Source organism: Trichechus manatus, unplaced genomic scaffold, assembly GCF_000243295.1.
Source record: "Trichechus manatus latirostris isolate Lorelei unplaced genomic scaffold, TriManLat1.0 scaffold00301, whole genome shotgun sequence".
Lineage (NCBI taxonomy): Eukaryota > Metazoa > Chordata > Mammalia > Sirenia > Trichechidae > Trichechus > Trichechus manatus.
This window is the reverse complement of record NW_004444237.1, coordinates 221,673-235,702: the sequence shown is the minus strand read 5'-3', so window position 1 is coordinate 235,702 and position 14,030 is coordinate 221,673. Positions and strand designations below refer to the sequence as shown.

Sequence of the window (14,030 nt, the reverse complement as noted above, 5' to 3'; positions counted from 1 at the left end):
TTGGTATCTGGCTGGTATGATCTTGTGTCCTATATTCAGCCTGTGGTCTGATGTTGTTTGTTCTCAGATTGAAGGACTCCCTTTAATAAGTCTTGTAAGTTTGGTTTTGTTTTTATGTAGTCTCTTAATTTCTGTTTATCTGGAAATGTTCTAATTTCACCATCATATTTGAATGAGAGTTTTGCAGAATAAATTATTCTCAGCCGGCAATTTTTTTCTTTCAAAGTTTTATATCTGTCATCCCATTGCCTTCGTGCCAGCATGGTTTCTGCTGAATAATCCAAGCTTAGTTGTATTGTTTCTCCTCTGTATGTGACTTTTTGTTTTTTTCAAGCTACTCTCAGGATTCTTTGTCTTTGGTTTTATCGAGTGTGATTATGATATGCCTTGGTGATTTGCTTTTGAGGTCTATCCTATACGGGGTTTGTTGAGCTTCTTGGATAGTCAGATTTTTATCTTTCATGTTATTGGGAAAGTTTTCTGTTGGCAGCTCTTCAGTGATCCTCTTTGTGTTTTCTCTTTTCTCCCCCTGCTTTGGAACTCCAATCACTCACAAATTTTTGTTTTTGACATTCTTTGATGGTTACGAGGGTGGGGAGGGAGGGAGAGGATTATTCACTGACTAGATAGTAGATAAGAATTATCTTAGGTGAAGTGAAGGACAGCACACACGACAGGGGAAGTCAGCACAACTGGACTAAACCAAAGCTAAGAAGTTTCCTGAATACAGATACAAGAGACTAAACGGGCAGCTTCTGTCCGGAGGTGAGATGGGAAGGCAGAGAGGGTTAGGAGCTGGTTGAATGGATATGGGGAATCCGGGGTGGAAAGGAGGAGTATGCTGTCACAGTATGAGGGGAGTAATTAGAGTCACATAACAATGTATGTATAAATTTTTGTATGGGAAAAAATAAAAAATAACTAAAAAAAACAAATTTTTCTTTTGATTGTATCCCACATAATTTGCAGAGTTCCTTCATTTTTCTTTGTTGTTTTTTATGATTTTTCCTCAGAGTTGTATCCAAGTGTTTGTGTTCAATTTCACTGATCCTATCTTGCAGAGTTTCAAACCTGCTCCTCAGCCCTTCTATGACAGTCCATTTCTGAAATCCTGTTTACCTTTTGGGTTTCTCATTGTTTTTTTTGTATGACTTCTAGTTGTCAATTTATTTTGACATTTTATTCCTGTATTATTTTCCTGAATTCTTCCATTTTTTTGTCTGTATTTTACATGAATTTGTCTGCCTTTCCCATGAATTTTTCTATTTTTTCCTCATTTTTGTCTGCTTTTTGCTGCAACTCTTGGATAGTTCTGAATATTAGAGATTTGAATTCCCTGTCAGGTAGTTCTAGTGCCTTTCTTCTACTGGAAAGTCATCTGGTGTTTTATGTTGGATGCCTACTGGAACCATCCTGTCCTGTTTTTGTAAATGTTTTGATATTGTCTGCTGTCTTTCGGACATTCAGTTGTTATTTTCTTTGTTTATTGATTGTAGATTTGTTTGTTTCATCCTGCTTTTTTGTTGTATTTGGTTATGTCTGAGCAGGTGAGCTGTGCCTTCTTTGTTGTTTGCTTGTCTGTGGGCACGATACTTTTCGCCTCCTTCTCCAATGGGCAGGATCAGTCACTCAGGTATGGTACAGCAGGGTAGGTCCAAGTGAAGGAGAGGTGCTGGGGTGAGTTGTTTGTGACACGTACTAGGGCCGACAGGGCAGGCCAGGCATATGTGCAGGGCAGGTTCTGGTAGGCCATGCCTGTGATGCTTGGGGGTGTGATGTTCAGCACACGGTGCAGGTAGGCAAGGAGGAGGGGGGAGATTGTGATGTGTGGAGCTAAGATGGGTATGGGAGAGAGGAAAGAGGAATAGGAGCCAAAAACATATAAACAAACAATAAGGAGTGGTAAGGGAGCTTGCTGTTGGAGTGGAGAGATGAGAGACTGAGAAATGGAGAAAAACAAAAATTAAAAAGAAAAACAAGAAAAGAAAAAGGGTAAAAGAAAAAAAAAATTAAAAAGCAAGGCCCCCAGGGGGATAAAAGAAAAACATGAATAAATAAAAATTAGGAAAAAACAAGGCTCCCAGGTATCCCACTGATGCGGCTGCGAGGACTGGGGAAGTTGCTCCCAGGCTGTGAAATACAGCCTGGGTAGAAGGGATAGAGGTGTCACACAGTGCCAAGTATTCAGGAGACAGGAAGAGAAGGTAAGTATAGAGAGACAAGAAACTGAGAAATGAAGATAGACAAAAAGGGAAATAGAGAGAAAATAAAATACCCACCCCCCCAAAAAAAACAAGAAATAAAGAAATGCCCCCAGGGATCCCACTGCATGTCTACACAGTCTAAAGGAGTAGCTCCCAAGCTGCACAGTATTGCCTGGCTAGAAGGGGCTTCCAAGCCAAGAAAGAAAACAAAGAAACAGAACAAATCAAAACAAACAAACAAAAAAGTCCTGGGCATCCCACCAGCGTGGCCACATGGACTGGGAAGCAGTTTCAAAGTTGAGCGGCATTTCACATCCTTTCAGGAAGAAGCATGTATGGCATACGGAGCCAGGTATTTGAGAGAAAGGAGGGGGAGGTGATGAGAGGTATGGAAGAAATCAAAAGAAGCAGAAAAAAGCAATACCAGCAGCCAACAAATGCCTTCAGGGAGCAAGCCAGTGCAGGTGGGTGGAATCCAAGTGGCACCGGGGTGAAGTTAGTGCTTCCCTGCCAATAGACTGTGGCTGCAGGAAGCAGAGGAGGCTGAGTGTGGGTGAAGAAGGGTGGGGAGTGGGAAAGCATACATCTCTGGCTACCAGTTGTTCTGTCTCCTGCTGGAAGTTCCGTGAGGCTGCTTTCTCATACCCTGTTTGCTGATCTCTGATAGGAGTCCAAGATGGAAGATCCATGCTCTGTTAGCTGATACGGGACCTCTGCATGTATCTCTCCTCACTCTTCTCTGTCAGTTTCTTATTCCATTTTTCAGTGGTTGGCTGAGTTCTTTATCTCTTCATTTAATGCTAAGGGTTTCAGGATTGACGTTTGTCTCTGTTTGACTTATTTTTTTGGATCTTTTCTGTGGAGGGATGGCATGGTGCTTCTGTCTATAGCGCCACGTTGCCTGGAAGTCCTTAAGAGACTTTTGAGGGTAATTTTGACTCCAGGCAGTTTCTACCTAGTACACTGACTTAAATGTCCAAGACCCATGTAAGACACACCTTCAGTAAATATCTGAGTTAGTGGCATATCCTATAAGCAGGAGGGACGTTCATATCAGCCCGCTGAGTTTGGAGGGACTATGAAAGGGGGATATTGCAAGCTGGACTAACTACTGTTGTCCTTTTCCATTTAAACACAGTTGGAATGGCCTGAAGAAGAAGGTGAAGTTAGAGTTTACGTTAGCGGTGCTTTATATGTGCTCTGTGGTCATGCATTTGCTCTGCTCCAAATGGCATCCCTGACTTTGTCTGAATTGGAATAGAATATAATATATTGGTAGTTGGCAGTTGTCGTTGTCCATTTGTTCACCAAAGTTAACCTGTATTAAATTTTGGTCAGCATATAGGAAGTTCAGCACATTTAGCAACTTACAGTGGCATTGCTTTTTAAAATGATTTTAAAGGTAAAATTGACTTTTATTTGAAAAGTGTCTTCAAGGTTTGTGTGTCGGGGGAACCTTATTGGTATTTGTATTTGAGGGAGAAATTTAAACTGAAAATGAAGAAGATAGATGAAATGGTGTTATAGTTTGAAAATCTCACAAATCTGCTATCTTTAGCAGATGAGAACTATTCATCAGGTGTGATAGTTACTAAATGCTCTAGTGAAGTTTGAGTGCATAAAGTTGCATATGAAGTTGAGTGTTTGAATTTATTTGAGAAAAATGGAAACTACATAATTTAAGGCCATCCAGAAAATGGATTTGTCCATGATTGGACCAGTAAAGAATGTTCATGAATAAACAGTTTTTTCATTACATAATATAACATTAAGCTATATAATATAACTTACTAGTTTTTAGTTTAATCTGCCTACAACAAATGTTTACAACCCAAATTTGTCATTTTTTTTCTTAGAACTTTATGATGAACTATGTTTTAACATGATGTTGCAAGCTTTACAGACTATAAGAGCACTTTTTTAAAGTTCAAAAGGTTTAATTAACCTAACTTCATTAGATATATCCAGTTTAGGGCTCAAAGTTCTGGTGACTTGGAGTTTTATGGATTTCAGTGCCATTTCATTAACTGTCTTCACTAAAGGAAGGGTTTCATTTTAGTTGGAGCCACAATCAAGGCCATGGAAGCAGCAGTCAAGAAAACAATGGATGCATTGCATTGGGAAAATCTGCTGCCAAAGACCTCTTTAAAGTGTTCAAAGCAAAGATTTCACTTTAAGGACTAAGGTGCACCTGGCCCAACCCATGGTATTTTCAGTTGCCTCATATGCATGTGGAAGCTGGACGATGAATAAGGAAGACAAAGAAGAATTGGTGCCTTTGAATTATAGTGTTGGGGAAGAATATTAAATATATACCATGGACGGCCAAAAGAACAAACAAATGTGTCTTGGAAGAAGTACAGCCAGAATGCTCCTTGGAGGCGTGGATGGCGAGACTATGTCTCACGTACTTTGGACTTGATATCAGGAGTGACAGGACATCGTGCTTAGTAGAGGGTCATCAAAAAAGAGGAAGACCCTTGACGGGATGGATTGACACAGTGGCTAAAACAATGGGCTCAAGCATAACGACAATTATGAAGATGACGCAGGAACAGGCGGTGTTTTGTTCTATTGTACCTAGGGTCGTTATGAGTCGGAACCAACTCTACGGCACCTAACAGCAACAACAACAAAGAATATAGATGATTCTGGGTAACTAGTGAACATATATTTGAGCACTGTTCTCCACAAGGCCTGGTGTTGGGATCCATGGGGGACGTTGGGATGGCTAAGGTGAGATCTTAGCTGTTAGGAGCTCTGTCTAGAAAGGGATAACATGTCCATGCACTGCCAATCAGGGCTGGATGTAACAAGTTCCATAAACGAGGTGTAAACTGAGTGCTCTTAGTTTGTGAGGAGGGAGACGTCATTTTTGGTTGCGGTGACCAGGAATGACAGCCTGGAGGAGAGGCCCACTCGACAATAGATCTTGAGGTTGGGGAGGGTTTTTCTAGGGTTAGGAAAGGGGGACTTCAATGAACAAAGGAACAGAGGCAGAAAAATGCAGATTTAGATGACTATGGAGTATTAGTGGAAAGTAAATTTGGCTAGGCCCAAACTGAAGTGCCTTTACTGGCTTGATTCAACCAAATCCATTGTTGTCAAGCCAATTCTGACTCATGGCAACCCCATGTGTTACAGAGTAGAACTGCCCCGTAGGTTTTTCTTGACTGTAATCTTTATGGAAGCAGATCATCAAGCCTTTCTTCTGTGGTGCTGCTGGATGGATTTGAACCGCCAACCTTTAGGTTAGTAGTTGAGTATAAACTGTGCCACCCAGAGACTTTATTCTGTAGGTGAGAAGGAGCCACTGCAGACTATTTTAGTCTAACTAATATACTGTTAAGTAACTACTAACTACGCTAATAACTAACTAATATATCGACTGTATATTAGCTTCCTAGGCTTGCCATAACAGAGTACCACAAACAGTGTGGCTTAAACCAACAGACATTTATATTCTTACAATTCTGGAGGACAGAAGTCCAAAACCAAGGTGTCCGCAGGGCCCTACGCCCTCTGAAGGCTCTAGGGGAGGATCGTTCCTTGCCTTTTGGCAACATCACTCCAGTCTGTGCCTCCATCATCATGTCAGCTGCCTTCTCTTCCTGTCCTCTCTTCCTATGATGGCACCAGTCATCAGACATAGGCCAACCCTAAATCCAGGAGGATTTCATCTCAAGGTCCTGAACTACTTCCATCTACAGAGACCCTATTTCCAAATAAGGTCACATTCTGAGTTCCTGGTGGAAATGAATTTTGAGGGGACACTATTCCATCCCACTACATAGAGAATGATAAAATGAACAGAGTGGTTTAGGAACATTAGTCTGAATTCAACAGTATGAAGGTTGAATTCAATATGCCAAGAGATTCTTGCAACAACAAAGGCCTCAACTAGGACAGTGGTACTGGGAGTGAAAAGGAGTACTGGGAATGACCAAGAGGTTATGGCAGGCGTACATTTAATTCTGATAGGTAAGTTTGCCATGAGTCGGAGCCAAGTTGATAACAGCTAACAACAACAGGATGTGAGGATAGGGTAATCTAAGTTGCAAAAACAATGAGCTTGAGATATTGGGGGACATCTCTGAAAATATCCCCCAGAAAGTCTTCATTTAACATTGTTTTAGTCAGTGAATCATTATTGAGCACTTGGACTGTGTGCCAAGAGCTGAGCTTGGTGCTGGGAACTCAACACTGACATCATCTCTGCCCTCAAGGAGCTAGCAGGTGGAGGCAGCAGATGGGGAGAAGAGTAGCTTTGATAGTGCCAGGTTGTGTGTGAGCTGCCCTGCCCTGAATGGGGTGGGGTATCAGGCATGGGCATAGAGGAGCCCTTCTGGGGACCATGAGAAGTCTTGGGGGACCTGACACTCAGCCAGCTGGGGGACCAGGAGCAGGAATATTCAGCTCCCTCATTTCGCTTACCCTCCTGACTTTGCACCACTCCTCCTGGCCCCTTCCTAACTCTGGATCAATGCAGGCTTCCTTTTCACTCACTCCAGTTGGAGAGAAGTCCAATACCCACCCCAGTGGATCTCATTACTCCTTGACCTTCAGCCTCATCTCTGCCCTCTGTCTGTCATCTTTAACATTCCTCTGTGCTCTGACCTGCCCTTCTCCATGGCAGCCTTTCCAAATACTTCTGTTCTCATGTTCCTACTCACACTCGTAGTTCTTCACTCAGCAGATTAGCTCCTGACTTCTGCAGCTTGGTAAACGTAAGCCAAGCGGCATGAACTCCCCTCCTTCCCAGTCCTCTCCTCTTCCAGCCTTCGTCCTTGACAAAAAAAGGTAGAGGTGGTGGGGAGCCAGGGTGGTAAGAATATATGGACCAAAGCTGTCAATGAGTCGAAGATTTTGATGCTTTTTAGGAAACAAAGGGGAAAAACTCCAAGGGGAAAACCCAGCTTTGCATTTGGTCAGGGATAACTGATCAACTTGTTTCCACACGGACAGGGGTTTATTATGTAGCAGGCTCAGCTGTGCCTGGTCACACTCTCAATTTTATGATCATTTATGGTTTGATTCTCTCATTTATGATATAGTCATTATTTAAAAAAAACCAATTGCCGTCAAGTCAACTCTTGACTCATGGTGACCCCATGTGTGTCAGAGTAGAACTGGGCTCCACAGGGTTTTCAATGGCTGATTTTTTGGAAGTAGATCACTGGGACTGTCTCCTGAGGTGCCTCTGGGTAGACTTGCCAACCTTTTGGTTAGCAGCTGAGCACGTTAACTGTACCACCCAAGGCCTCCTGGCCCATGTGGGCACTCAGGAAATCCTCGCTAAAGGCACGGTGATTCTTACTGGAACCTCAGCGTTCAACCTGTGGAATTCCCTTGAATGAAGCTCTCTCCTTGTCTATTCAGAGATCACCTCACCCATCAAAACTAAGCTCAGGCATCACCTCCATTTTTTTTGTAAACTGTGTTCAGTGCTTATAATATTTTATAACTAAAGGTTTGTCTACTTTACCAGACTATGAACTCTAAGGGCAGACATTTTATCTAAGCTACTTCTGTATTCCTAGTACCGTACGTAGCGCTGGGCAAGGAAGATTTGGTGAAGTTTTCAAATGGATTATTACTACTTGCAGAAGTTTATCAAAATCTATAGGATGAAACTAGCTTCAACAACAAAAGTGTCACATGGACTATCTTAGGTACCCATTGCTGTCAAGTCAATTCCAACTCACAGTGAGCCTTATAGAACAGAGTAGAACTGCCCCATAGGGTTTCTGAGGCTGTACATCTTACAGAAGCAGACCCCAACATCTTTCTCCCATGATCAGCTGGTGGGTTCAAACCACCGACCTTTTAGTTAGCAGCCGGATGCTTAACCACTGAGCCACAAGGACTCCTCATTTGTTACTTGGCCACAGCAGACAATGTTAAGTTCATTTTCCCCTATTCATATGAAAGCATCCCAGGCGAAACTGCAGAATTTTTCCTTTTGATGTTTAGTGCTTCGGAGTCACAAATTCAAATGCCTCGGAGGCCAGCTAGGCTAACATGTAGGAGTTAATAGGCCAAATATAACAGGGTGAGTGGTGGTAATTGTGGCAAATCCAAGAGCATCTGCCCCCAAAGGCATTTAAGTAGTTACAGACTGTGGTGCTCCCGATCATAGATGACATGGGAGGAGCTTTGCTGCATCCAGTCTGCCAAGTGTGACTTGACCGCAGATAACTTTATGATGGGCTCCCAGGGGCGTTGCTCGTAAGATCTGTAATGACTTCATTTACAGATTGTCCAGTGAGGGTGTGAATTACAGATTTACTTATCCTCTTGGTTATTCAAGGTTCCCTCAGCACAGTTTCTTAAGAGCAAAACTACACATCAATGGCTATAGCTCTTTTCCCCCCCGCAACTAAAAGTCATGTTTTCCTGGAGGTCAAGGAATATTTGGGTGACTCTGGTTTTGTATGAGTGATTATTTCCTTGCATGCCCTGTCCTAGAACCCTTCTTTTAACACATGCAGGTGATTTGATTTGTAGGAAAGCCTACTGTAATAAAAACACACATTGGATTTTTTCTTTATGTAAAAGAACTAAGAGACTTATTTAAGTGAACATTTATCATGTATAAGCAGCTCTTTTAAGTTGCAACAACAGTTATTAGGCCTCTGTGAGTCGCAATCTACTCGGTAATGGGTTATGGAGACATAGGATTTATCTTTGGTTTAAACCCCGAGTTTTAATGAATTGGTTCCACCCACTGTTTGAAATAATGAAATCCCATTAAGAGGAGGCTCTTTAAAATGTCCAAACCCATTGCCATCGAGTCGATTCTGACTCATAGCCACCCTACAGGACAGAGTAGAACTGCCCCTTAGGGTTTCCAAGGCTGTAAATCTTTTACGGAAGTTGGCTGCCACATCTTTCTCCTTAGGAGCAGCTGGTGAGTCGAACTGCCACCTTTTGGTTAGCAGCCAAGCACGTAACCTCTGTACCACTGGGGCTCTTTAGTTAAAATGTCCACCTGCCTCAAACTCTAGCTCTGTTCAGATTGTTAGAATTTATTTCCCCCTTCATGGCCATGTCCCATTCCCTCTGCTAGTCTCTCTTCCCCTCCTGCCCTTCCTTATCATGCTCCACCCGTTACTACCCAGGAATCTAAGCAAATTCAGTCAGACTTTGAGCACATCTTTTGTCACTGTTTTGAACCTGTCTTGCCATGCTTAACATCACATTAAAAACTCGACTGTCTCCACTGACACGATTCTAATCTGTGATCTGCCCCACAAGCTTACGTGTCTCTCAGACTACACCATCGCCAAGTCATTCACTCACACCTCCCCAGCCCCACTGCTGAGCTGAAACAGCTTCCTCTCTGCCTTTCTAGGCGCTGTGGGAGGGCATGGGCCTGCACAGTGTTGATTCTGCCTATTATTTTCTCCCCAAACAAATCTAGTGTATTCTATACAGCAGTTTGTTTTTCATGACTAACCTTTGTACCTTCTGCGTATCTAAATTTTTGGTCTTAAATTTTGTTTTGTGAATGACCATTTTCTGAAATAGTTTACCTTGGTATGTGAATACCATGTAAAGATAACAAGGTGACACGGAAGCCCACTGCTGACTGAAAGGAATGAAAAATTAAACATCTAAAATTAATCGCTAAAATATCTCTTTATTGTTAAAAAAGCCTGAGAGGTGTCATTTGGAATACCACGCAGGCACACGTTTTAACTTCTTGAAATGAAATAAGGAAAATCACAACATGCTTTTATTTTAGTGTAAAAATCAATTTATTATACAACAATCATACAGAATGCTTTTATCTATGAAGAAAAATGGCTTCTCCTACCTCCCTGTCCATCCCAGTCATGACACTATGTTCTTAAGATACAAGTACTTTCAAAGGAGAGCAAAAACAAAAACCCGATATCCTTATTTTCCAAATAAGCCTCCAGAAGTGTTCATAAAATATGGTAATATTGAAAAGAACTAGAATGATCTCTGACACACGAAATGCTGTCCTGCCCATCACAGTAAATTCCATGTTGCCTTAAATAAAAATGAATAGCTCTTTGATGGTGGTGGAGAGGACTTTATACTGTAATACGCCTGAACAGTTCAATATATAATTTTGATGGGTTGAAAAATTGTTTGATTCAGTAAACACTCCATTTTAAGCTGTTAATTTAAAAAACTGGGGAAATTATTAATGGTCACACTTATAGTATTCATTTAAGTGTTTTCAATCCCATGAATAAGAGGAAATATGGGGGAAATATTTTCCATTTTTTTTTCTTTGAACGTATTATACAGATTTGTAATTTTTTACAGTTCTGTTTTAGGAAAATTACATTAAAATGAAACACTTCTGTTCTTTTAAAGTTGCAACACTTAATGACAGGATAAAATATTACCCGATTCAATTTTTATGGCTAAGATTTCAAAGCTGTGTGTGTGTATTTTTACCGGCCCTTTAATGGTTTAAAGTTGTAAGTTTTTAATTAAGCTTCTCTAGAATTAAAGACCAAATTGGAAATAAGCTTCTGAAACCTCTAACTAAACCTCTGGCATGAACTTGAAGGAGGAAACTACCCAAGTTTTTCACTTTGATCCAAGAGGTTTCAAGCCGCCTTGACTTACAGCTGCCTGACTTTGTCATCTGCTGAAGGACGACCTTTGCTCCTTGCTAAACAGATATGAAGCGCATAGAAGTACCTGACATTGCAGGTACAAGGCTGAACGGTGGGACCTGACGGCCTCATGCCAGTCAACAATAACGTGAATACAATGAATGACCAGCGATGTCTGTCTCCTCTAAGTCTTGTTTTTACCTGGAATGCACTTTGGTGATGGACTTTAGCCCACGCTTGAGACATAAGACGGAAGTAGAGTCTAGGTTTTTCCAAGGGGCTTTCTCCATAGTCCAGTCTGTGATTTGCCATACAGGAGCAAAGACAACCGTCCTTGAAGCTAGCCCTTGTTTTAAAATGAACTGCTGGGAGAGAACAGTATACCGACTGCAGTTAGTGAGTGACGCGAGACGGCAGCGGGGATGAAGCATCAGGCACCCTACAGCCAGTCAGTTTTAGGAAACTGTTTAAAGAAGAAACCGAGAGTCAGTGTGCCTTAGACAGGAAGCTGTCTGTTCAGTAGAAGTGGGCAAACTGTGCAGAAGGGGATATTACAGCTCGTTCACCCTGGAAACCATAATGAGAGTTAGTCACCTTCCCAAAAGTCAGCCAGAATTCTGAGAAGGGTAGTTTCCATGAATCAAAAGTTGGAAGTCAGTACAATCCTTTTTTTGCAGGGAAAATAATTTTAAAACAACATCTCAGAAAGATGGCAAGAAAGGGACAGAAAGGCATCTCGAATAGACTGCAGTGTGTTGTGACAATGGGTCACGCATTTCTGATGCTTATATGTTTGATGTCTGCGCTATGACCTAAACATTTATTTGAAAAAGTAGGTAGGAAAGAAGATCAAGTGTTGAAGTTGGCAAGTCTCATCGGGTATAAGTTAATATTCAACAAATCTTCAGAAAATGTTTCCATTCTTAATACAGTTTAACATAAATAACAGTCCAGCGCTCAGGGAGGGAGGGAATATTCACTGCTCGATTCTCAGTACAGACAGCCAACACCTGAGCCGGGAAAGGATGTGCTGCCCTTGCCAGGTTGGCACTTGTCATTGTGGCCCATGGCTCAGCGTGAAATTTTCCCAGTCTTCCACCTTGTTTCTTCCTATTTTCAAAAACTTAAATAACCTGCAAAGAGCTGTAGCAGGTATTTGGGATAATACTCATAAGAAGTAGGTTTGCAAGAAATAGTTGACAAATTCAATGTTGATTTTGCCCCCACTGCTGTTAATTCTGATTTATAAATATTCCAGTTGCATATTCATTCTAAGGAAAGGGGCAGACCAGTCCTTGTTCAGAAAGGAAAGAGGCAGCAGACGACATAGATCCTGCTTTTAGTACGAAGCACACTGTCTTCAAACCAACCTAGGCTGACTAACATGGGAGGTAGACGTGAAAGTGTGACTAAATGAGGAAACCACATTAAAACTGAGGCATTATTCCTATCCAAAACCCCTGAATTATGAGGATTTGGCAGAGGATGTTTTCTTTTTAGAAAAACAAATCTTCAAAATAAAAAATAAACATTTCATCACCACGTCACTAAGTTTAGAATCAGGGGTGGTTGTGAGAATTTGACAGACTCTGGCTGAAGAGACTGAGTTTTGCTAGATTTTTCTGTCTTCCGTTTATGAACCCATTTTAATATCTTCTGGGGTTGACTCCTAAAGGAACAGATGGATGGATTACTGTATCCACTGGCAATTATTGCTTAATATAGACTACAATATACCCTGTATTTAGAAGATAATTAACAATTCAGTGTAAACATTTTTATCTGAACAAAACTCTTTTTATTTGGAGACTTGTTGTGGGTGGGGAACGCTCAGTGTTACTGGCTTTGTATGCGTATAAGGCGTTGTAAAGAAAATTTCGGGTGGGGGGCGAGGATGTGCGGGAAGGGAGGGAGGGAGAGAGGTCCTGCACCAGTTATGAGGTCTACAGAGTTCAGCATCATCTCAATGCTGTCCCAAGCATTTAGTTAACATATTAACCTAATAGCAATATAGTAATACATTCTGGGTACAAATGCTTTACAAACTCAAAAGAAATTAGCTTACGCTAAAACGTATATAACTTTCAATTCAGTCTTTGCTTTAAAACAAGCGAATCTGTTAGGCTATTATATATGCTTTCCTGTTACTCTATTTTTATTGTGCTTTCTTGCTCATCACGCCATTAGTTGAGGTGAAGTAGGCTTTGGAAAAACCGTTTTTAACTTCTTTCCCTGCGGGTAGCTCTTCCACAACTGTCTTCACTGGCTTTTTCCGGTATGTCTGTTGGATGTGTGTATTTTGAAGAAAAAAAAAGAAAGAAAAAAGGATTCTTTAATGAGAATTAAACGATGTCTCTAATGTTGCATACAGTCTAAAACAACACATGGTTTTGTTGGATACTGGCCTTACTAATAAGAATTCTTTCTTGTTTGTAATATGACCATTTTTAAACCTCTGGTTGAAGATAAAAATATGCTAAAACCCAAGACAAATGCACAGACTTCAACGAAAGGTTGTTTCTTTCATCTTATCTTACTCAGGCTCAAATTGTGTATTATATGATCAGCATTTGAATTATTCTGCATTAGTTGCTCACTTGGGAAAGATATAATTTACAAAAATTTAAGTAAAAAATGCTATTTACTAACATTTAAAATGTCATTTTTAAAGTCCTAGTACCTGGTATTGAAGAGGAAAATTAATAACAGACATCTTACTTTGATTTTAATGTTTTTCTTATCCACAAAATTATTAACCATAAAGAGCCTAACCCTAACTGCAAAAGCCTGTCAGAAAATGCTCTATAGCACTGTAACTGTCTTATCCTGCTAGAAACGAACAGTTGTCAAAGCATTACCTACTAATTTAAATCTCAGAAAGCCTCCTGGCTGCAGGTGAGTGGAGGGCCAAATCATTAACAGCCAGGCCAGCAGTAAGTAACCTGATGTCAGTTGATCTCAGTAAAGAGGAAAGGCAGGGTTCAATCAGTCATGTTAAGACTAGCCAATGGAGAGCAGAATTAAATGAAATAGAGAATAGAAAAACAATCGAAAGAGTTAACAAGTCCAAAAGCTGGTTCTTGGAAAAGATCAACAAAAATTGGTAAACCACTGGCCAAACTTACATAAGAAAAACAGGAGAGGAAGCAGATAACCCGTATAACAAATGAGATGGGTGATATCACAACAGACCCAACTGAAATTAAAAGAATCATAACAGAATACT

General features: G+C 40.9%; 1 protein-coding gene across 1 annotated transcript in view; it reads right to left on the bottom strand.

Annotated features, from left to right (window-relative positions):
* Positions 1–12,959: 12,959 nt before the first annotated feature.
* ELOVL2 (ELOVL fatty acid elongase 2) overlaps positions 12,960–14,030 on the bottom strand; it is a 49,809-nt gene continuing 48,738 nt past the window's right edge. Inside the window, exon 8 of the mRNA XM_012559755.2 lies at positions 12,960–13,085. Coding sequence (XP_012415209.2) covers positions 12,960–13,085 — 126 coding nt within the window. The remainder of the gene's footprint in view (positions 13,086–14,030) is intronic.